Source organism: Emys orbicularis, chromosome 1 (genome assembly GCF_028017835.1).
Source record: "Emys orbicularis isolate rEmyOrb1 chromosome 1, rEmyOrb1.hap1, whole genome shotgun sequence".
Lineage (NCBI taxonomy): Eukaryota > Metazoa > Chordata > Testudines > Emydidae > Emys > Emys orbicularis.
The window spans coordinates 332,790,783-332,815,833 of NC_088683.1; the positions used below are offsets into that span (position 1 = coordinate 332,790,783).

A 25,051-nucleotide genomic window follows, 5' to 3' on the forward strand; every position below is an offset into this window, starting at 1 on the left:
CATCCAGCATGCTCATGGAAATGCAGCCTAAACTGAAATCACCTCAGCAGTTTGACACAAAACAAGGAAAGATGACAAAATAAAACCATACGAGTTCACCTATGAGAGAGATCTCCAGACAGATGATCCATCACACAATACTATCCTCTGGTTCTTCTCAAAAAGAAAAGAACCAAGCCACTCAAGTGCTACCCTGGCTATCTCTGCCAGGTTCTACAGTTGACACAATCAACTGTGGTCGATGACAGGATCAAAAGCAGTGATGGACCTAAGTTAGCAGAGACATTTGATCTCTGTTCATCACCAGAAGGAAATGATAGACCAACAAGCCCAGCATAGTCTCCATACCATAAATAAGACTGAGGGAGGGTAAAAAAAAGTTCACATGTGCCAGAGTGGCAGTATCACAATCTCCTCAGTAATCTTCCCCACTTTCCAGCCCCCCAAAAACATTAGAGACAGGGCAAGACTGTTAGCACTGAGAGATTATTTTTTGTGTAAGAGCCTAAGAATAATTTATTTGAGAGATGCTCACCTTGCCTTCCCAAACGGACCATATATTAACACCTTCTCCCCCCGTAAGTTGCTATAATTGTCAAAGTTTTGGACATGTGGCAGCCATTTGTAAGGGAACAATAAGGTGTAATAAATGTGGAGGAAATCATTCCTATGAGAACGGTGTAGAAGGGACAGAACCTAAATGCAGCAATCATGGGGGGAAAAGCACAGTGCAGAATATAAAGGATGTGCAGTAGCAGAACAAGCTAGCGAAATACATTCAGAATTATTTTAATTTTTTGTATCAGGGGGTAGCAGTGTTAGTCTGTATCCACAAAAACAACAAGGAGTCTGGTGGCACCTTAAAGACTAACAGATTTATTTGGGCATAAGCTTTTGTGGGTAAAAACCTCACTTCTTCAGATGCATAGAGTGAAAGTTACAGATGCAGGCATTATATACTGACACATGGAGAGCAGGGAGTTACTTCGCAAGTGGAGAACCAGTGTTGACAGGGCCACCTCCTCATCTATTATTGGGAGTGGACTACATCCACCCTGATTGAATTGGCCCTGTCCACACTGGTTCTCCACTTGCGAAGTAACTCCCTGCTCTCCATGTGTCAGTATATAATGCCTGCATCTGTAACTTTCACTCTATGCATCTGAAGAAGTGAGGTTTTTACCCACAAAAGCTTATGCCCAAATAAATCTGTTAGTCTTTAAGGTGCCACCAGACTCCTTGTTGTTTTAATTTTTTGTGTGTGTCATAAGCAGAGGCTACCAAAAGGTACTCACTGCAGAAAATAGGAAGAAAAATACTCAAGGAATTGATGGGCAGCAGAACACATCTCTGGTCAGGGAGGAGAATATGAAAGGAATGGGAGATGATGTCCTGCTTGTAAGTAAAGAGCAGTTTATAGCATTCATTATAGAAATAATTAACTGAATCTTGCAGACAGGAAAAAAACCCTGAAATGATTAAAATCATAGCAAAATCAGCAGAAAAATATCTAAAGATAGACAACCTCTCAATAGACCGCATTCACATGATTTTAAATTAAAGCAATAATATCTTAAATAACATGGTCTTAACAATCCTTAGCTGGAACGTGCATAATTTAATAATGCAGTTAAGAAAGCCATCTTTGAATTGGGGAAAAAAGCCTAATGTAATATGTGTGCAAGAAACATGGCTAATAAGTAAACCTGTGTTAAATCTACCAGGATTTGATATGTGAATTGTCACTTACAACCCCACAATGGAACCCATATGGGGCATCATCAAACAACTACAACTCACACTCGATGAGGACCACATTCCTGAATCTCCTCTTCTGGCCTTCAAACAACTCCCCAACCTCATCAACAGAAGCAAGCTCCCCACAAACCAGGATCCAGCAACTCAAAGCAGAACCATATGACGTATCTGCATATCTGTCCTACACATACCTATCACAGAATGTGGTGTACCTCATCCAGTGCACTAAATGCCCCAACAACTACACGAGTGAAACGAGAAAATCACTATGCTCTTGGATGAACTCATACAAAAAAATGATAAACAAAAACACCGTATCAGCTACGGGTGAAAGCTTTTCACTGAAGTGATCATTCTATATCTGACCTCAGATCTCATCCTTAAGGCTGTGTTTGTTACAGAGGTCACGGATTCCGTGACTTTCTGTGACCTCCATGACTTCTGCAGCAGCCCAGTGCAGCTGGTCCAGGAGCTGCTTGAGCAGCTCGGGTGGCCCCCGGGGTCAGTCACACTGGCTGCTGCTGGGGCAGTCTCAGGGGCCCCCCGCCCCCAGCAGCAGGAGTTTGGTGGGGCACCCTCAGGACCACTGCTTACTGAGGGGGGCGGGGAGGGGAGGAGGGGCTCCTCTCCCTCAGCTCCCCTAGCTCCTCCACATGCTGCCTCTGCTGGCAGCCAGGCACCACCCCTGCAGCTCCCATTGGCTGCGGTTCCCAGCCAATGGGAGCTGCAGAACTAGGGCTTGGGGCAGAGCAGGGGCAGTGCGTGGAGTTAGGGAGCTGGGACTGCCGCTTCCCAGGAGCTGGGTAAGGAGCCTGCCCCAACCCCACCCCCAGTACCCACGGTGCTAACTCGAGTCCCCCCCCACCAGTTTTAGTCAGGGGTATTTTTAGTAAAGTCATAGACAGGTCATGGCCCGTGAATTTTTGTTTACTGCCTGTGACCTGTCCACAACTTTTATTAAAAGTACCTGTGACTAAAATGTAGCCTTACTCGTCCTCAAAGGAAACCTGCACAACTCCTTCAAAAGATGAGCCTGGAAGCTTAAATTCATAACTTTGGTAGATATTAAAAATCATGTACTGAATAGAAACACTGGCTTTATGGCTTATTACAACTATCTATAACCCACTAATCCCCTCTCCAGCCCCCAGCTTTCCACCCCCTGATGACTGGAGAGGTGTTAATGGGCCACTTCACCTTGAATAGTCTCTTGAAATGTGTTATCTACTTATGTTTAAACAATCGGTTCCACCTTGTATTTAGCTGTGACACAGAGTACATTTTCCAGACCTGAAAGAGAGCTCTGTGTAGCTCAAGAGCTTGTCTCTCTCACCAACAGAAGTTGGTCCAATAAAATATTACCTCACCCACCTTGTCTTTCATATTCTGAAACCAACAGGGCTACAATACTAGATACAAATATATGGACTAAGGATAGAAGACTTAAAAGTAGCCGTGGAAAAGACAAAAATAAATCACTCTAGAGAATTTCAAGTGGGGATATGATTGGAGATTTAAATTCTCACTTGCAAAAAACTAAGGGAATGTTTTTAAGCAGGAAGAAAATTAGGGAAGACAGGGACTTACTTCTTTATGGTGAAAAAATTCAGATAGTTCAAAAAGTTTATGTTCCTAGGAGTAGTGTTTAATAATAAATTAACTTGGAAAGGTCACAGATAAGGTGCAAAAGTAGAATGAACTTACTTTAAAGTGTTGTTGGAAGCAAATGGGGTGCAGATAAGAAGGTATTAATAATGTATAGAGCATTCTTGAGACCAGTTTTAGACTACAGATATCAAGCTTTTGGTTCAGCCTCAAAAAAAAAAAAAGCCCCTGTGCTGCTGTAAGCTCTCCGTATAGCCACTCTAAGCCAAGGTAGAGAGCTCTCCCATCAGCTTAATTACGCCAACCCCCGCGAGTGGCACGGTAGCTGTGTCAGTGGGAGAACTTCTCCTTCAGACACGGCACTGTCCACACCCACCCTTAAGTTGGCATAAGTTATGTCGCTCAGAAGGGTGGCTAATTCACATCTCTCAGAGACTTAATTTATGTCATCTTAAGCTGAATTGTAGCCATAGCCTAAGGGCATGTCTACCACTTACCAGGGATCAACGCCGCGATGCACCAGGGGATCGATTTAGCGGGTCTAGTGAAGAATTGCTAAATCGACTGCAGATCACTCTCCCATCGACTCCGGTACTCCACCAGAACAAGAAGCGTAAGGTAAGTCAACGGGAAAGTGTCTCCCGTCGACTCAGCGTGGTGTAGACACTGCGGTAAGTCGACCTAAGCTGCGTCAACTCCAGCTATGTTATTCATGTAGCTAGAGTTGCTTAACTTAGGTGGACTTACCCCCATAGTGTAGACAAGGCCTTAGAAACTTGGAACTGCTCCAGGCCTACGTTCTGCAACTGGCATATGCACAATGATAACGACACCAGTGTGTGCGCTGCACATAGCCACTAGAGAAGCACCTGTACATTTAAGGATGAAAGTATTTGATCTAAACTTTTGGGCAAAGGTAAAAGGGAATAATGAAAATAGAAGTACACAACAAATTTAATAGGATTGCTGAAAGCTTTGATGCTCACATTATCAGCATCAAACATGGGTAAAGGAGATACGTAAAATGAAAAGAATGAGAGAACTAGACGTTTTTAGTCATGAGAAATCAAATTACAACTGGACCGTTATTTTTCCCCATTTGTGATTTTGGATTTGTATTGGTTTTACAAAAAGTATTATTCAGTTTTTTCTGATTCTCACCCTACTTGTGTACCATTCAAATATATAAAAAATAACTTGTTTTATTAGGAAAATACAATACACTGCATGAGCTATATGTATTACAATAATGCATTATTATCTGTGTATATATGCAAAACTGCCTGTTGAAGTAAGGCTATGTATTAGTCTAGAAGATACACACAATAAACAAACAGGCACGCATGTGCGCATCTGAACGTACTGATAAATCTCACGTCCACCACATACATATTTCGAGTTTCTAACAGACAACGGTTTAAAGATTTGACACACTAAAATGGAAAGAAAACAAAAGTCTGTAACAGAATACGTTTCAGAACACAAGGAAGTATTCGAAAGTTTTAAAAAACAAAACCAGGAGAAACGGCTGAAGTTGAATGTATGCACTGCAAATGGTGTGACCCAATTCTTAAATGTAAATATTTACAGGCTAATAGTTCTAAGACTACAACAGTAAACTGTTTATTCAAATTAAAAGTTTTATTTGGGGATTAGAGATGTATTCTTCTCTTAAACTCAGAGGTGGCATGTTTTGAGTTCCGTTGTAGTTCTGCAGCAAACCACATTGATTAACTGAATTCAAAGTGTTAATCTACTAATTTTTTCCCATCTTTCCATCCACCAAAATAAACCCTGATATTTACCCAGAAACATTATTCATACTTTTGCACTGATTTTCATCTGTTTTTGTTGTGATGGTAATAAACACTGATAAATTCCCAGGAAAAAATTAAATTAAATAAAAACTGAAAACAAAGGGCCCTACTTATTTGTCATTCTTTTCCACCCTGGTGATTGTGCTACCACAGAAAGCATCCATCTGATCCAAATCTATGTGATCTTATCCACAAGGTAGAGAAAAAAGGTAAATTTAAAAAATAACTAAGAATCTTTCACTGTGATACATTTAAGGAATCTTGCTAATGAAATTTTGACTTTCCTTTCCTCCCAGCATTCACATACTACATTAAAATACAATAATTGCATTTCAACAATACCAATATCCGCTGTCTGAAGAGGCAATGAATACCAGACACAACATGTACCAATTTTAGACTCTCTCTCTTCACTACATATTTCCTACACACTGCTCTATGAACAAGTTTCCTTTTTCTTACGGAAATCCTATGCCCTTTAAATTGTTATAATAGGAAAGAATAAATGAGTAGAGACTGATGCAAGGAGAAGTATTTTTCCAGTGGAAGTTAAACTATAGTGCAGTGGTAGACAAGGTTCACATAGCATCAGAATGAGAATACATACTTGCTTTTTGTCAGAGTAACAAAGCTGACTAACTTTACAAACAAAATATAACTGTAGAACAAACATTTGTATAACTGGGCTTGGAAGGATTATACTTTTATCAATAAATGTGGGTAATCGATTTCACTGTACACAAATGGATCAGAAATATTTCCATCTATGATAACTGAAATTTACAAATAGATAAGGTTAGAAAAATGCTACTTGAGAGCCTATCAGAGTTTGATAAAGATATTTACCTTTGTATATTTTGATATTTAATGCTGACAACTTGTGTTTAAAACTGTTCAAAGCTTTACGTTTTTGAATCTCAGTATCTACAGTCATTAAATAATTGTCTGACCATGCCCCATAATTGTGAAAATTTATATAAATAGCTTAAAATTATCCTTTGACATTCTAAAAAAAAATTAAACTCTGCCAAGTCTATGTATAACACATAAAATTATATTTTGTACTAAATACATACAGATAACTACAACTGTAAGGATTGTTCGGACGTTATCTACCAAAATAACCTCTATTTCTTCAAAAATATATTCTGCTCCAGGATGGGGATTCTGACTCCACCATATATTCACTTCCCTCTCCGCACAAATTTTCACCACTTTTTTCCAAGAGAAAGTTGACAAAAATACTATACGACCTTCACCATCTTTTCAGCTTGTCTTTCCTTCCCTTCCTACAACTCTCATCTCCTTCTCCCGTCATAGACACAATTTTCTCCTCTGCTCTCCACCTCTAACCTCATCCTACTTGCCTTAGTGACCCCAGCACATCAAGTGATCTGATTCCTTTGTGCCCACTCATGCCCTCCTTTACTCTTTTGCTTTCCCTGCTCTAGTCTCTGCCACCCTAAAAAACACACACACCCTTGACCCCACATGCCTCTCCAGCTACTACCCAGTCTTCCTTCCATCTCTAAGCTCATAGAGTGCACTGTCTACATTCACTGTGTGGAATTCCTCTCCTCCAATTCCATCCTAGCCCTTTTCAATCTGGCCTCTGGCCAGGATATGCGGTTAAGGTTGCACATGCAACCTTAACTCTGCTCTCTTTCAGCAATGCCCCAGTACATCTTGTTAACACAAACAAAAATATATGACTAAGTGTTTTCAGAGCTCTAGCTACACCTTTGCAAATATAAATTTCCATAATTTAGGGCCCATTTCTACAAGTCTTGAACTTAACTGGACTGCTCACATGAGTAAAGATCACTCAAGAGACATGTGAAAGATTGGGCTCCTTGGAATGGAGGCCTGTCATTCTTGTTTGTCTATAAAGTACTATGCATATCTTTGTATTATTACAAACACTGTAAACTAGCCAATGTTGTTAATCAAACAAGCAACAGTTCTGAATCACAAAAACAGTGATTTGTATGAGAAGACCCAAAGGAAAATAAAACTGTCATGCATCTTGGGGGGTGGAGGTAGGGAGGGAGAAACGACACATACCTTTACTCTGCCAACCCCACAGTTCCTGAAATATACTTCACTTCCTTTTACAACCAATTCACTCTCACCCACTGGATTCCATCTAACACTATTAAAGGACAAAAAGGAATGTTTGCACAGGCAACTTTCACTTGCATTTCCTGCTTCTCAGAAGTTTGAGTTTTCCTCAACTCAAACATTCTGCAACAGGACGACACACTACCAAGCAACTGTAACTCTGCCTTCATGTAGTGGGTTGTTGTTTTATTTTTGTTTTTTAAACACTGAATAGTAGCCTCTTTGGGGCAAGGCTGTCTCTTACTGCATGTTGTATCACGTCTAGCACAATGGGGCCTAGATTTCAGTTGGGGTTTAGGCACTATTGTAATACAATAAAAGAGAATGAGACACTTTATACTGAGAGCACACCCACCCATCTCAGTTATTTTTGTAGATAGCACTACATTTCCCTCACACTTATTACTTCATTTTCCTTAACTTTAATGTTACATGCAGTGTTGTAGCCATGTTGGTCCCAGGATATATGAGAGACAAGGAAACTTATATTTGTAACTACTGAACACCAAATACCATGGATTTAAAAGAGAGACTGATTTCATGGCCCATTACAATAACTTACTACTAGGGCTGTCAAGCGATTAAAAAATTAATTGTGATTAATCACACTTTTAAACAATAGAATACCATGTATTTTATATATTTTTGGATGTTTACTACATTTTCAAATATACTAATTTTAATTACAACAGAATACAAAGTGTACAGTGCTCACGTTATTTATTTTTTATTACAAATATTTGCATTGTAAAAAAGAGAATTGTATTCTTCAACTCACCTCATACAAGTACTGTAGTGCAATCTCTCGATCATGAAAGTTGAACTTACAAATGTAGAATTATGTACAAAAAAAACTGCATTCAAAAATAAAACCATGTAAAACTTAGAGCCTACAAGTCCACTCAGTCCTATTTCTTGTTCAGCCAATCGCACAAACAAGTTTTGTTTACATTTGCAGGAGATGCTGCTGCCCGCTTCTTGTTCAGTGTCACCTGAAAGTGAGAACAGGTGTTCGCTTGGCACTGTTGTCGCCAGCGTCGCAAGATATTTATGTGCCAGATGTGCTAAAGATTCATATGCCCGTTCATGCTTCAACCACCATTCCAGAGAACATGCTTCCATGCTGATGATAGGTTCTGCTTGATAACGATCCAAAGCAGTGCGGACTGACGCATGTTATTTTCATCATCTGAGTCAGATGCCACCAGCAGAGGGTTGAGATTTTCTTTTTTGGTGGTTTGGGCTCTGTAGTTTCCGCATCAGAGTGTTGCTCTTTTAAGACTTCTGAAAGCATGCTCCACACCTCGTCCCTCTCAGATTTTGAAGGGCACTTCAGATTCTTAAACCTTGGGTCGAGCGCTGTAACTATTTTTAGAAATCTCACATCGGTACCTTCTTTGCGTTTTGTCAAATCTGCTGTGAAAGTGTTCTTAAAACGAACATGTGCTGAGTCATCATCTGACACTGCTATAACATGAAATATATGCAGAATGTGGGTAAAACAGAGCAGGAGACATACAATTCTCCCCCCCAAGGAGTACAGTCACAAATTTAATTGACACTTTTTTTTAAACGAGCATCATCAGCATGGAAGCATGTCCTCTGGAATGGTGGCTGAAGCATGGAAGGGGCATATGAATGTTTAGCATATCTGGCATGTAAATACCATGCAACACCAGCTACAAAAGTGTGATGCGAATGCCTGTACTCACTTTCAGGTGACATTGTAAATAAGAAGCAGGAAGCAGTATCTCCCGTCAATGTAAACAAACTTGTTTGTCTTAGCGATTGGTAGAATAAGAAGTAGGACTGAGTAGACCTGTAGGCGCTAAACTTTTACAGTTTTGTTTGAGTGCAGTTATGTAACCAAAAACAAAATCTACATTTGTAAGTTGCACTTTCACGATAAAGAAATTGCACTTCAGTACTTGTATGAGGTGAACTAAAAAAATCACAGCGCACTGATACACAGATACCAATCTACACGGGAGGTCCACTTCTTAGACACCACCGTACAAATAAGCAATGGCCACGTTAACACCACCCTATACCGAAAACCCACCGACCGCTATGCTTACCTTCATGCCTCCAGCTTCCACCCCGGACACACCACACAATCCATCGTCTACAGCCAAGCACTGAGGTACAATCGCATCTGCTCCAACCCCTCAGACAGAGACCAACACCTACAAGATCTTCACCGAGCATTCTCAAAACTACGATACCCACACAAGGAAATAAAGAAACAAATCAACAGAGCCAGACGTGTATCCAGAAGCCTCCTGCTACAAGACAGGCCCAAAAAAGAAACCAACAGAACTCCACTGGCCATCACCTACAGTCCTCAGCTTAAACCTCTCCAACGCATCATCAGTGATCTACAACCCATCCTGGACAATGATCCCTCACTTTCACAGACCCTGGGAGGCAGGCCAGTCCTCGCCCACAGACAACCCGCCAACCTTAAGCATATTCTCACCAGCAACCACACACCGCACCATAACAACTCTAACTCAGGAACCAACCCATGCAACAAACCTCGATGCCAACTCTGCCCACATATCTACACCAGCAACACCATCACAGGACCTAACCAGATCAGCTATAACATCACCGGCTCATTCACCTGCACGTCCACCAATGTTATATATGCCATCATGTGCCAGCAATGCCTCTCTGCTATGTACATTGGCCAAACTGGACAGTCACTACGCAAGAGGATAAATGGACACAAGTCAGATATCAGGAATGGCAATATACAAAAGCCTGTAGGAGAACACTTCAACCTCCCTGGCCACACAATAGCAGATGTAAAGGTAGCCATCTTACAGCAAAAAAACTTCAGGACCAGACTCCAAAGAGAAACTGCTGAGCTCCAGTTCATTTGCAAATTTGACACCATCAGATCAGGATTAAACAAAGACTGTGAATGGCTATCCAACTACAGAAGCAGTTTCTCCTCCCTTGGTGTTCACACCTCAACTGCTAGCAGAGCACCTCACCCTCCCTGATTGAACTAACCTCGTTATCTCCATACTGATTTATACCTGCCTCTGGAGATTTCCATTACTTGCATCTGAAGAAGTGAGGTTCTTACCCACGAAAGCTTATGCTCCCAATACTTCTGTTAGTCTTAAAGGTGCCACAGGACCCTCTGTTGCTTTTTACAGATTCAGACTAACACGGCTACCCCTCTGATACTTAAAAAAATACTATTACTTTTGTTTATTATTTTTACAGTGTATATATTTTTAATCAAAAATAATAATATAAAGTGAGCACTGTGCACTTTGTATTCTGTGTTGTAATTTAAATCAATATTGAAAATGTAGAAAAACATACAAAAATATTTAATAAATTTCAATTGATATTCTATTGTTATAGGCGTGATTAATCGCGCTTATTTTTTTGAATTAATCACGAGTTAACCGTGATTAACTGACAGCCCTACTTACTACATACCCTGCTATCTACTAATCGTCCATTGTTCTAGAACTGTAGGGGTGTTAGTTGCCAATTTCATTTTAATTGGTCTCGTACAACACCGGTTCTCAACTGTGTGTGTGTGTGTGTGTGGGGGGGGGGTATTGTTCTGACAAAATAAACCAGGTATCAGCCCCAGGTAGCGGAACTCAGGGAGGGAGTGCCACCTCCACTCCTGACTCACTTCGGCAGGCCACCCAGCCTGTCTGGGTTGGGGGGGGGGGGGTGCAACCAAAAATTGCAAGATCACAGCAGAAGAGAGCCCTCCCCCGCCATCAAAAGGGATTGCCTCACAGCCACTGACTCCACGAGCAGGCAGCAGCTAGCCAAGGAGACACACCACAGCTCTGCCCTGCTACATCAGCACTTCAGTGAGCAGGGACAAATGGAAGGCAGAAATCTGGGGGGCATGTGACACCTCTATGCATCGCTTCTGATTGTGGGTCCGCAGGTTTGTCTATTTAAGTTTAGGGGTCCTTGGGTAAAAAAAGGTTGAGAACCACTGTCCTACAACATGTGTGAACCCTTTATGCTTAACAATCTATCCCACCTTGTATTTAGCTTGGACACTTCAGTTTCCTTCCTTCCACAGACCTGAGGAAGAGCTCTGTGAAGCTCAAAAGCTTGTTCTTTCCACCAACTGAGGTTGGTCCAATAAAAGATATTACCTCACCCTCCTTGTCTCTAACTTTAACATGTATGACAGGTTTCAGAGTGATAGCTGTGTTCGTCTGTATCAGCAAAAAGAACGAGGAGTACTTGCGGCACCTTAGAGACTAACAAATTTATTTGGGCATAAGCTTTCGTGGGCTAAAACCCACTTCATCAGATGCACGCAGGGGAAAATACAGTAGGAAGAGATATATTTATTCTTTTGCGTAGAGACTGTCCGGTTTGGCCAATGTACATGGCAGAGGGGCATTGCTGGCACATGATGGCATATTTTACATTGGTAGATATGCAGGTGAACGAGCCCCTGATGGTGTGGTGTGGTCATCCACATCATCCAGACCACATCACACGATTCATTGTCTACAGCCAAGCTCTAAGATACAACCGCATTTGCTCCAATCCCTCAGACAGAGACAAACACCTACAAGATCTCTATCAACCGTTCTTAAAACTACAATACCCACTTGCTGAAGTGAAGAAACAGATTGACAGAGCCAGAGGAGTACCCAGAAGTCACCTACTACAGGACAGGCCCAACAAAGAAAGTTACAGAACACCACCTTCAGCCCTCAACTAAAACCTCTCCAGCACATCATCAAGGATCTACAACCTATCCTGAAGGACAATCCCTCACTCACACATTTTGGGAGATAGGCCAGTCCTCCCTTACAGACAGCCCCCCAACATGAAGCAAATACTCATTAGCAACCACACAACAAAAACACTAACCCACGAACCTATCCTTGCAACAAAGCCCGTTGCCAACTCTGTCCACATATCTATTCAAGGGACACCATCATAGGACCTAATCACATCAGCCACACCATCAGGGGCTCATTCACCTGCACATCTACCAATGTGATATATACCATCATGTGCCAGCAATGCCCCTCTGCCCTGTACATTGGCCAAACCGGACAGTCTCTACCCAAAAGAATAAATGGACACAAATCAGACGTCAAGAATTATAACATTCAAAAACCAATCAGAGAACACTTCAACCTCCCTGGACACTCAATTACAGACCTAAAAGTCGCAATTCTTCAACAAAAAAACTTCAAAAACAGATTCTGATGAGAAACTGCAGAACTGGAATTAATTTGCAAACTGGACACCATTAAATTAGGCTTGAATAAAGACTGGGAGTGGATGGGTCATTACACAAACTAAAAACTATTTCCCCATGCAAATTTTTCCCCTACTGTTACTCACATCTTCTTGTCAACTGTTTGAAATGGGCCATCCTGATTATCACTACAAAAGTTTTTTTCTACTGCTGATAATAACCCACCTTAATTGATTAGTCTCGTTAGAGTTGGTACGGCAACCCCCATTTTTTCATGTTCTCTGTATCTTCCTACTGTATTTTCCACTGCATGCATCTGATGAAGTGGGTTTTAGCCCACAAAAGCTTATGCCCAAATAAATTTGTTAGTCTCTAAGGTGCCACAAGGACTCCGAATTCTTTTAACATGTATGTTACTGTGCTGGTCTTGTACTAGCTCCTGGATGTCAAATATGGGGCCTAAAGGATGCTTAAATCCAGCTCTCACATCAACTTCAAATTTAGCATGCAATTTGACCAACCTCTACTGTCTGGCAGCTCTCACAATTGGTGCTGTGATTGCATTGCAGTTACTACTGAATACTGAGCAACTATGGACAAGCCGAAGAATGGGGCTTTACCGGCAGATATTGAGGGTTAGGCAATGTTAACGACAAGAAGGCCTCCACTATACAACGGCAGTTGGCATATATTCCTTGCTGACATTTTAAGGAAGTTCTATTAGGAAATAGTCAAGACGAGACACCCAGAGTATGCAGCTGGAAATATTTACTGTAAGTTATAGAGATCAAAACTAGCTGGTATACTGCAGGTTGCCAGGGATGAGAGGTTGGAGAAGAATGGTTGAAATAAGAGGTAAATGGGATAAGATACAGGATTTAAACAGGGGAAGGGGAAAAAAGATAACAGGTTTCCTACAGAATCCAGACTAAGTTTATGCCCCAATCCCCAACTAAATCTGCAAGGGTATACTTGCACCTGCATGCAGCCCCTTTCACTCCTATGAGAATCTACATCAGAGGTCGGCAACCTTTCAGAAGTGGTGTGCCGAGTCTTCATTTATTCACTCTAATTTAAGGTTTCGCGTGACAGTAATACATTTTAACGTTTTTAGAAGATCTCTTTCTATAAGTCTATAATATAGAATTAAACTATTGTTGTATGTAAAGTAAATAAGGTTTTTAAAATGTTTAAGAAGCGTCATTTAAAATTAAATTAAAATGCAGAGCCCCCCGGACCGGTGGCCAGGACCCGGGCAGTGTGAGTGCCACTGAAAATCAGCTCGTGTGCCGCCTTTGGCACGCATGCCATAGGTTGCCTACCCCTGATCTACATAGATACAAGGTTCTGTCCACATGGATCCAACTGCACGATCAGGGACCATATTTTCTTGCTCCCAGTACCACCAAAGGCTCTGAGGAGACCACAGTATTGATATACTGTGATATCTGAATGAAAACCATGGATCTGAACATGCCTGAACTTTGGGAGTTCAAAATCCTGTTATGTATTTGGCCTCTCTCTACTTCAAAGTTCCAGAAAGCAAGTATGAGATCCCTGCACTAGTTTGAGCATCTTTACTAAGTTTTGTAACGCAGTCATTTACAGAGTAGCAAATATACTTCTGAAATAACCACAATTCATGTAAGTCTCATAATTGCTCCAGTTTTATGCAATGAACTCTAGAAATATTTAAATACAGACACAAAGAACTGCCCCCTGCAATCTGAGGCCTATTATAGAGGAGTGTAGCACCACTACAGATAAGGCAGAGACCATCTTACTGATTTACAAAACAAACTGATTTTGATAAGTGCTCTAAAATCCACAGGTATATTGAGATTGCCTTGAAATTTGCTGTGCCTCATCGTGGTCCAGGGGAGGACTAGTTGGCCAATTTTGAGGTTGTTTAAAAAAAATTCATGTGATATCAAAATTACTATTCTTTCATTTTTGCGGGGGAAGGAAGGTGCATATCTGAGGCTCAAAATTATTGTACTGATCCATTCCAAACTGACATCACCCAGTTCAGGTTCAAACTCAGCTAGTGTCAAGGCATCCACTGCCCCCGTGGGGAAGTCATATTTCATTTCACTTCACTTCCAAGCAAATAGAGAACCCTGGGAAAGTGCACAAGGAATGAGAGGAAACTCTTAGGCCTTGTATTTACTAGGATAAAGGTACAATTTAATGAACAGAAGCTACCTAAATCGGACCTACACTGAACCACTTGCCTTTTCCCTCCTCCAAGGACTAGCCAAATGTTAACACCTTTTCTTTCTAATCCTAAATATTACCTATGGGACACCACCTTCAGTTATTATTTATTTGTATAGCAGTAGTATCGGATGTGGGCCACCAAACAGCTGGAACTCTCCCAGAGCCACAATGCAGCACAGAGGACAGAAAGGATGCAGAGCAATGCGTGAATATGAGTACTGATACGGGGTTCTGCTGAGCATTGAGAATATGCAAGAGGGTTAGAATGTGGTGCAACTCGTATTCCCTTGTTTTCTGGACATGCCTAGTGGAATGCCAGGATGTGGAGGTGACTGATAACAAAGCTAGCGGTTTCTGCAATTCCCGCATACCACAACCCCCACCTCCCCCCCAAAAAGGAAGGGGGTGAAATGTTAAGCTATGTCTACATTAGTTAGCACTTTTGTCGGTATAACTTACGTGGCTCAGGTTGTGTGGGGAAAAAAACACCGACAGATGCGCTGGCGTGGACAGCATTAAGTCAGCAGGAGAAGCTCTCCCACGAACATAGCTACCGCCGATCGGAGGTGGTTTTATTATGTTTCCCATTGGCATAGAGTGGCTACACAAGCGATCTTACAGCGGCACAGCTGCATCAGTACAGCTGTGCCGGAGTAAGCTCGCTAGTGTAGACCTGGCCTAAGTTGAACTCTGTATTGTAGAGTTTTCAGAAGGCTGAAGTATAGGTGCATTTTATATTATGAAAGGATATGAGACACTGCCAGTCAACCTTAATTTTGTGTTAATATGCTTTAAGTGTAGTCGTTTTTTTAAGCCTCAAGACTGGGAGTCAAGAGTGTTTCTACTCCCAGCTCTCTCAATGGACTGCTGTGTGGTTTCCTGCAAATCAATCTCTACCTCAGTTTCTCCCTTTAGTAAAAAGGGTTCATATTTATTTGTCTTTGTACAGGGTTTTGAGATGTTCTGATGGAAAAGGCAAACTACCATTCAATTACTACCAACTTAATTATCTAAAAGCTTTATAGACACCAGCAAGTTATCTACCAGGCATCTATATCTAAATCATCTGTGTTGAGCCTGCACCTTTGTATATTTAGCATGTGATTATAAACACTTTTTCAAAACCAGTTTTGCAGATATTACCTATTCCACAACTAACAGAATCAGGGCCTTACACTGCACTCTCCCCCAATTGTAGGAATTATTTTCTAGAAGATTTAAAGTGAAATACTATCAACTCTGAGATGCTAAACTTTCCTACATCTGTTTATAAGACCATGTAATTAATGTTTTCCCAAAGCAAATGTCAATCTATCCAAAATCCCTAAACATACTATAAGTAACAACACAACACACACAGTGCTGAAGTAAAAACATGGCCAAATATATAGGCTGTTTGGACCTAGCATTCTGAAATAGGATTCCTTCAAATAATCATACTATGTCCCCATTTCCCCCTCTTGGGCATTTTGTTTCATAGCAACACAGTGGTTTTGGAATTCTGCAATTTTAACTGATCAGGGCTATTACTCCTGGGGTAATTCTGCGCACACGAATTCTTGTCTCCCGCAGATTTCTTTGCTTCCCTGAAGAAAAATGACTTTCTGACAGGGAAGCAAAGGGAAGCTGCAAGAGCTTTCACACACCACTCTAGCAACACAGGTACATCGTTTCAGGTATCCTGAACAGCTGGCAAGAGAGGTAAATCACTGCAGGGCTGGGGACACCCCAGCCAGGGGCTCCTACCCTGAGTCGGGATCAGCTGCTAGTCCTGGCTGGGCTGGGGGTAGGAGAGGACTGGACTTCCTCTTCCCCTGCAAGGAGTGGCTCGGGCTGTGTCAAACCCACCCCCAGAAACCTCCCCCAGCTGCAGGAAGCGCAGCATCCTCCTCTGCTTCCTGCCCCCAGCGCTCCTCAGCTGCGGGGAGCTGCTGTCCCATTTGGCCAACCCCCCTACATCCGGACCGCCCTTACCCAGGACACCCCCGCCAAGCCTCATCCCATACACCCAGAACCCCCCTAGCCCTCCATACCTGAACCCCACCCCACTGAAGCTCAACCCCTGCATTTGGAGCCCCCTGCACCCAGATCCCCACCTCTGCAACCCAGACCACCCCCACTGAGCTCCCTACATTCAAACCCCCACCCTGATGAGCCCTACCCCCCGAGCACCCACATCCAGACCCCGATGCCACTGACCCCCAACTAGCTGCACCCAGACCCCCACCTCCATCAAGCTCCACTCCCCCAGCACCCAGGCCCCCCTGCTGAGACCCCCCCACCAAGACCCCCCCCACTGAGCCCCAACCACCTTCACCTGGAAGCCCCAACAGAGTCCCATTGCCCCTGCACCTGGAACCCCCCCTCCCCTCCCAACAAGCCTCTGTGAATCCAGATCCCCCCAGACCTAGACCCCCCCCCCCCACTGACCTGCCTACACCCAGATTGTCTCACACAGAATCCTCTCACTCCACACCTGGATCCCCTCCACACTTGGATCCTGCCTCGTTGAGCCTGCTTGCCCCACACCTGGTGCACCTGGCACAGAAGGGCAAGGCCCAGGGTGTTTTGGGGGCAGGCCCAGGCCTTGTGCTGTGTCAGGGTCGGGTACAGCCTCACCACTGAGTCCGTGTCCCAGGGGGGCTGCAGGGTGATCTCCCACCTTCGTGCAACCAGTGGCCCGTGCTCCCCCACTGCCATGCTGGAGCCTCTGCATTTATTTATTAATAAAACTTGCAGAACTTTAAAATATTGTCAGCTGAATTTTTAATTTTTTGGCACAGAATGCCTCTCAGGAGTAATATTATGTCAATGTTCACTGATGTTTATCATCATATACCAAAATTTTATGGAAACACTAGATTATGTAAAAAAAATGTTGCTTAAATAAATGGTACATGTTCAGTGTTTTTTTCCTTCCAGGTAAACTGCACACCCTCAAATTTTGAACATGGTGGTGATGCAAACAATACTTATTCACGGTACAATCATTTCAAACTCTATCTAAAAATCATTTTCTGTGGTGTCTAGAGTTTCTTTGGTAATGCAGAATAGAATTAAACAGTGTCCTGTCTAAAATATGTCACCGTATACTTTCCCCACATTTATTTGATCGGCGGGGGTGTTAGACTGTGTGAAGTTTAGTACTGGAAGGAAGGGGACAGGGGAGAGAGATCCGTGTCTCTCGAGCCCACACAGCCCACCAGCATAGGGGAAGATGAAGGTTTTTATAAGCCTCCCCCCCAACCCCCAAAATATTACAACATACTGGACACTAAAACTTCAGAGACAAGCCCTTCTATGCGTCCCCTTTCAGGTCTCTGACCCCGCACAGCCCCCCTGTCCCTCCCACCCTCACCACTGTCCCCCCTTCTCCTCTGCTCCCCCCTTTCCCCCCTACGCCCCCAGCCCCTCCCCCACTCCAGGCTGCCCCTCCCCCACTCCAGGCTGCCCCCTCGCTCCCCCACATTTCCTCTGCCCGGCCGCCGCGCTCCCCCACCTCCCCCGCCCCCGCAAGCGACGGGCCCTGGGGACCGCCAGGAGTTGCCCCCAGGCCCCGCCGCCACCGGCGGACCGAGACACGGCCCCCCCCCTCCAGCGGGCCCGGGTCGCACCTTTAAGAGATTAGACGTCGCCATGTTCCCCCCGCGGGGGCCCCTCCGGGCCGGCGGCGTCTCTCCTCGCTCCGGGCGCGGGCTCCGGGCCGCTCCGCTTCACATGGCCCCGCGCTCCCGCCGGCCGGACCCGCCGCCCGCAGCGGACGGGGCTTCGCTCGGGACAAGGCCGGGCGGAGACTCGGGGCTGCGGCCGGCTCGATCCTCCCCCACGCAGCCGCCGCGTCAGCGCCTCATGGCGGCGCCCACCCAGGAGACACTCGGCCGCGGCCGCGGCTCCGTGCAAGGGCTGGCCTGGCCCACATGATGCGGCGCCGAGGAGCCGGCTCCGCCGCCAAGGGGAGAGGCTGGGGCGGGAGGCTCCGGCTGCAGCGCCCTCTGCTGGCCGGGCGGCGCCTCGCAGGGAGCGCCCTGCCCTGACTCCCTTCGACCCCGGCAGAGCCCAGCCCAGTGCCCACCCTTATCCATCCCCGGCAGAGCCCTGCCCGCTGAGGCCCAGACCCCCATCTACCCCCGGGACACCCCAGCCCCCTACAACCCAGCCCACCCTTATCCATCCCTGGCAGAGCCCAGCCCCCTGAGCCCAGCCCAGCCCACCCTTATCCATCCCCGGCAGACCCCTGAGCCCAGCCCAGCCCAGCCCACCCTTATCCATCCCCGGCAGACCCCTGCCTGCTCAGCCCAGCCCAGCGCCCACCCTTATCCATCCCCGGCAGACCCCTGCCCGCTGAGCCCAGACTCCCATCTATCCCTGGGACACCCCAGCCCCCTACAGCCCAGCCCACCCTTATCCATCCCCGGCAGACCCTGCGCTGCCCGCTGAGCCCAGCCCAGTGCCCACCCTTATCCATCCCCGGCAGACCCCAGCCCCCTGAGCCCAGCCCAGTGCCCACCCTTATCCATCCCCGGCAGACCCCAGCCCCCTGAGCCCAGCCCCCCATCTACCCCCAGGATACCCCAGACCCCTACAGCCCAGCCCAGCCTTATCCAACGCTGGCAGACCCCTGAGCCCAGCCCAGTGCCGGGCAGGGCCGGATTAACTTTTTGTGGGCAGGGTGGATTTGATTTAAATTACTAGTCATGATTGACTCTGTGTACACAAATTTGCAGAGGGACAATAGAGTTGAGGTCTGAGACCCCAGCCCCCTGCAGCCCTCCCCAGCTCCCTCCACCTTCCCCCAGAGAGACCCCAGGCTCCTGCAGCTCAGCCCCCCAAGGGGTCATGATTTTTGAACACTTGACATTGCTAATATTGTGATGTAGTTGTATGTGTACAGCAAGCTTATGTGAAGCTGTATAATGTGGTAAATATGCTGAACAGTTAACAGAATCCGTACCCCAAGGCATTTCTAGGGATCTTAAACAATTATGTATGTGCTTAACTTTAAGCACATTCATCATCCCACTGAAATCCAAGTTAAGCATGTGTATAAATCTTTGCAGAATTAGGGCCCGTTCCTGCAAACATGATAAATAGGCATATGGTTACTGAGGTGGGTAGTCTCCTATGCCTATTAATAGCATGATTGCTTATGGCAATAAAGACTATACATAGTCACAGACCCAAGTTTGTACCATGTACACTTCAACTTTCTATGTCTAAGGGTACGTCTATACTACCCGCACCGATCGGCGGATAGTGTTCGATGTATCAGGGATCGATTTATTGTGTCTCGTCTAGACGCGATAAATCAATCCCCGAATCGACACCTGTACTCCACCTCGGCAGGAGGAGTAAGCGGAGTCGACAGGGGAGCTGCGGCAGTCGACTCGCCGCCATGAGGACGGTCAGTTAAGTCGAACTAAGATACTTCGACTTCAGCTACGTGAATAGCGTAACTAAAGTTGCGTATCTTAGGCTAGGTCTACACTGGGGGGGAGTCGACCTAAGATACACAACTTCAGCTATGTGAATAGCGTAGCTGAAGTTGGTGTATCTTAGGTCAATTTACCTGGCCGTGAGGACGGCGGCGAATCGACCGCTGCCGCTCCCCTGTCGACTGCCATTAATTATGATAAATGGGCATTCTTGTTATCCATATAAATGTCCCATCCCTTTCTGAATCTTGTTACATTCTTGGCCTCAATGACTCTGTGCGGCCATGATTTCCACAGTCTAATTACACAGTGGATGACAAAGTATTTCCTTTTGTCATTTCCCAAGCTGTGGGTCCATGAGCCTAGCCCCTTCCCTAGCTGTCTTGCAAATGTCCTTGTATGCTGCTATAACGGGTTCCCCCCAGGGTGCCACCTGGAACTGGGGTACCACTGAACACCCCTGACCCACCAGCCTGGGCTCCCTTTACACTGTGACTAGCCTGCACTTTCACCAGCACACATACAGATAGGGACACACCCAGCTGCAGTTACATGCAGACGCTGTAATCAGCTCTGCATGGGAAGGCTCCAGATAAGGAACTTCCCAGCTACTCAGGCATGCACCCCCCTCTGGAGAGTAAATCCAAAATTATACCGTCTTGCACTGCACAGGGAACGGTACAGCGTAAGCTCATGAAATTCACCCCCTCCCTCAATGTGGAGAGGAATATACAACAGCTTTATGCCCCGAGTTATGATTCTCACACACTGGTTTTAGACAAAACAAAAACAAGTTTATTAACTGCAAAAGATAGATTTTAAGTGATTATAAGGGATAGCAAACAGATCAAAGCAGATTACCTAGCAAATAAACAAAACATGCAAATTAAGCTTAATATACTACATAGATCGGATATGAATAGCAAATCCTCACCCTAAGTGATGATACAAGCAGGTTGCAGATTCTTTAGGGGCAAGCTGCACTGGCTTACAGCTTGGAATCCCTTTAGCCTGGGTCCAGCAGTTCCCCCAGTTCAGTTTTTGTTCCTCAGGTGTTTTTAGGAGTCTCTTTGGGTGGGGAGTCAGTGAAGAACCACGATGGTGTCACTCCCTTGCCTTAATAGCTTTTGCATATGACGGGAACCCTTTGTTTCAAAGCTTGGTTCCCACACCAGTCAGTGGAAAAACACCGACATCCCAAGATGGAGTCCAGCAGCAGGTGACCTGGTCACATGTCCCTGTAGTGTCACAGCAGCCATAACTCGGAGGCTGTCTGTAGCATCCTCAGGAAAGCTCCCAGGTGGGAGATAAGCTTCTTCTAAGACCTATTGTTTTCTCCTAATGGCTCATTAACCTGAATGAGTCCTTCCCAGCCAGCTATCTAGACTGAGAGCCTTTTGTCTAGTGGGTGTTCCCCAAGTGTAAACACATTTTTAATACAGATACATAGTCAATATTCCTAACTTCAGATACAAAAATGATACATGCATACAAATAGGATAATCATATTCAATAAATCATAACCTTTTTAATGACATCTCACATGACTTATCTTGCATAAAATACATTATGATTATGTCATAATCATATCATAATAATATCTCTGTGAAGAACATGGCATGCAGTGTCACAGCTGCCTCCAAGGGTGGAGTGGGGGGAGCACAATTTGCCCCTACAGTTACTTTCCAAGAGAAGATAGACTAAAGAAAGCTGTGGGAAGTTAAAGGAATTAATAGGCAACAGGTTTAAAACAAACAAAAGGAAGTATTTTTTCACACAATGCACAGTCAACCTGTGGAACTCCTTGCTAGGGGATGTTGTGAAGGCCAAGACTATAACAGCGTTCAAAAAAGAACTAGATAAATTAATGGAGGATAGGTCCATCAATGGCTGTTAGCTAGGATGGGCAGGGATGGTGTCCCTAGCCTCTGTTTGGCAGAAGCTGGGAATGGTCGACAGGTAGGTTGACCAGACATCCCGATAAAATCAGGACTGTCCCAATATTTAGTTGTTTGTCCTGCGTCCCGACTGATGTACGGTCGGGATGCCATTTGTTCCAATATTTTGGCTCAGGGCTGGAGGAGTTCACTGGTGAGCGCTCACCTGGGGTCCCAGCAGTGCTTATTGGTGGGGGGGCTCCCAGGAAACGGCGGGCAGCAGGATCCTGCTGCCCCTAGGCACAGGGGCGGCTGGGAGGGGGTGTCTCTGCATGCTGCACCTACCACAAGCGCTGGCTCCATCACGGCGAATGGGAGCTGCGGGCGCAGACAGAGTGCAGACCCTCCCAGCTGCTCCTGACCCTGGGGGGCTGCGTGCTACTCACGCCCCAAGTAAGTCCCGCCCCACAGTGTCCAGCCAATGGCAGCTGAAGCCAGTGCTTGTGGCAGGCGCAGCATGTGGAGTGGAGATCCCTCTGGCCATCGCTGACCCTAGGAGCCAGAGGAACCTGCCAGGTGCTTCCCAGTGGGTGGGAACCGTCCCCCAGGTAAGCGGCAGGGCTGTGGCTGGGGCCCTTCGCCCGCGGCTTGCAGCGGGGCTGCGGGCTGGAGCAGGGGCCGTGAGCCCCTGACCCGTGGTGGGGCTGCGCCCAGAGCTGGGGCCATGCACCCCCAACCCCTGGCTTCCTCAAGCTGTGTAATCCCCTTCTCCCATGGCTCCATTGGGGTGGGGGCTGTGAGCCTATGGCTGCCCCCCCATGTGTCCCAATATTTTATTCTTGTCATCTGGTCACCCTAGTGACAGGGGGTGGATCACTTGATGATTACCTGTTCTGTTCATTCCCTCTGGGCACCTGGCATTGGCCACTGTCGGAAGACAGGATGCTGGGCTAGATTGTCCTTTGGCCTGACCCAGTATGGCCGTTCTTATGTTCTTATGAATACAATAATTTAGTGAGCTAGGAGTACAAAATACAATGCAGCAAGTGTAGCAAGACTAAACAGAAATGCTTGTATTCTGCACCACTATTGTAGTCTAGTAGCAGAACCATTCAAACTTTCACTCTGACTAGCCGGGCTAAGAGTGCCACAGAGGCAGCATCCTCAGGCCCTAAGAAGTGCTTTTTACTTTCTCGTTAGCCTCGCACGCCCTTTCCCTTTGGCAGCGTACAGAGTTATATTCATGTTGTGCTCTAGAAGAAGTCTGTCTCTCTGAACTGGAAGCAGGGTCACTGCAGTGGAGGGCCTCAGGGAGAGAGGGGGTAAATGGGGAGAAGAAGCAAAATGGAGTCTCAAGTTATACTTCATCTCCCTGAAAAAAAACGTACAGTCTATATGTTGTACATAAGAACAGCCATATTGGATCAGACCAAAGGTCTATCTAGCCCAGCATCCGCGATCGGCGGCAGCTCCACCGCGCCACTTTCTTCTTAGGTGGCAATTCAGCGGCAGGTCCTTCCCTCGGAGAGGGACCGAGGGACCCTCCGCCGAATTGCCGCTGAAGAGCCTGACGTGCCGCCCCTTACCCTTGGCCACCCCAAGCACCTGCTTGCTCAGCTGGTGCCTGGAGCCGTCCCTGTGAGGAGCTGCCTAAGCACCCAATGGGAGATGTCAACAATAAGGGTGTTTCCTAAGCCCTGCCCCTTTCATGGAGATAGGCACCTAAGTCTGGGCTGCAGGGAGGTGCCTTTCTCTGCTTGTGATCAACAACCGAGCCAAGCAGCTTCAGCGCCTAAGGCATTCCTTGCAAGAACGAGATAGAGATAGGCAGGTGTCTGTCTAACTCCACACAAAATGGGGATGGGGAGGGAAGGAGAAGGAGGAGGTGGTGATGATGGTTTCTACATTATAACTTTTAGCCCATTAGTTAGAGCATACACCTGGGATGAGGGAGACCTAGGTTCAATTGCCCCTTCTTCCTGATGGAAAGAAAATAGTTAAAGCACTCACCCGAGAGGTGTGGGAGACAGGGAAAGTGGCAACCGAGCAGGGGTTTTGTGGATCTCAGTGGAGCCTAAAACTGGGATTTAGGCACCTAAATTTGGAGCTTAGGCACTCAAGTCTCTTTTTGGATCTGGGTCCTAATGCACTATGTCATAAGAGGTGGGTTATTCCTTTTAGGATAGAAAATTAGTGGTCAGAAGACACTGGAGTATTAAATTATCCTAATCCATTTTTATTTACAAATGCACAGTTCCCAGACTTTTGAACAAAAATGGGAATTAATTGCAAAGACAGCAAAATTCAAGCTTGGAAAAGTGGACTCATATCCATGACTTTTCTCACCAAAGTCTTAATGTACAGTTCTCTACAGGCAAAATTCTGATGTCCTTATTCAGGCAAAAGTCTCGAGGACTTCAGGATTTGTCCCTTTTTCCATCAGAGCTCAGATTCTTCTCCATATAACTAATTTTTCAGAGGTTCCTCTCATAGCTTGAAAGTTCTGTGTGCAACTCCAACCCAAACACAATACTTCCCTTCAGTCCATGCTTGGTTGGTGCCTGTCCAGATTCCTTTACTAGACCAGTCACTCCTCAAGTACTTCAGTGGGCTTGTCTACACTACAAAATTAGGTCGGATTTATAGAAGCCGGATTTATAGAAGCCGGTTTTATGCAGCCGACTGTGTGTGTCCCCACATAAAATGCTCTAAGTGCATGAAGTCGGCGGACCGCGTCCACAGTACCGAGGCTAGCGTCGACTTCCGGCGCATTGCACTATGGGTGCCTATGGGTACCTATCCCACAGTTCCCGGAGTCTCCGGCGCCCATTGGAATTATGGGTTGAGATCGCAATGCCCGAATGATGCAAAGCAGTGCCGCGGGGGGTTCTGGGTACATTGCGTCACGCACCTCCCCCGCCGTCACAGCAACGGCAGACAATAGATTCGCGCCTTTTTACCTGGGTTACCTGTGCAGACAACATACCACGCCAAGCATGG

At 45.6% G+C, this 25,051-nt stretch overlaps 1 protein-coding gene across 1 annotated transcript in view; it reads right to left on the reverse strand.

The window, feature by feature from the left end:
* The window catches only part of CUL5 (cullin 5), a 70,354-nt gene extending 51,945 nt beyond the window's left edge, over nt 1–18,409 (reverse strand). Inside the window, exon 1 of the mRNA XM_065406353.1 lies at nt 18,357–18,409. Within this exon, the coding sequence (XP_065262425.1) occupies nt 18,357–18,380 (24 nt within the window). The 5' untranslated portion in view covers nt 18,381–18,409. The remainder of the gene's footprint in view (nt 1–18,356) is intronic.
* Between the last annotated feature and the right edge of the window lie 6,642 nt (nt 18,410–25,051).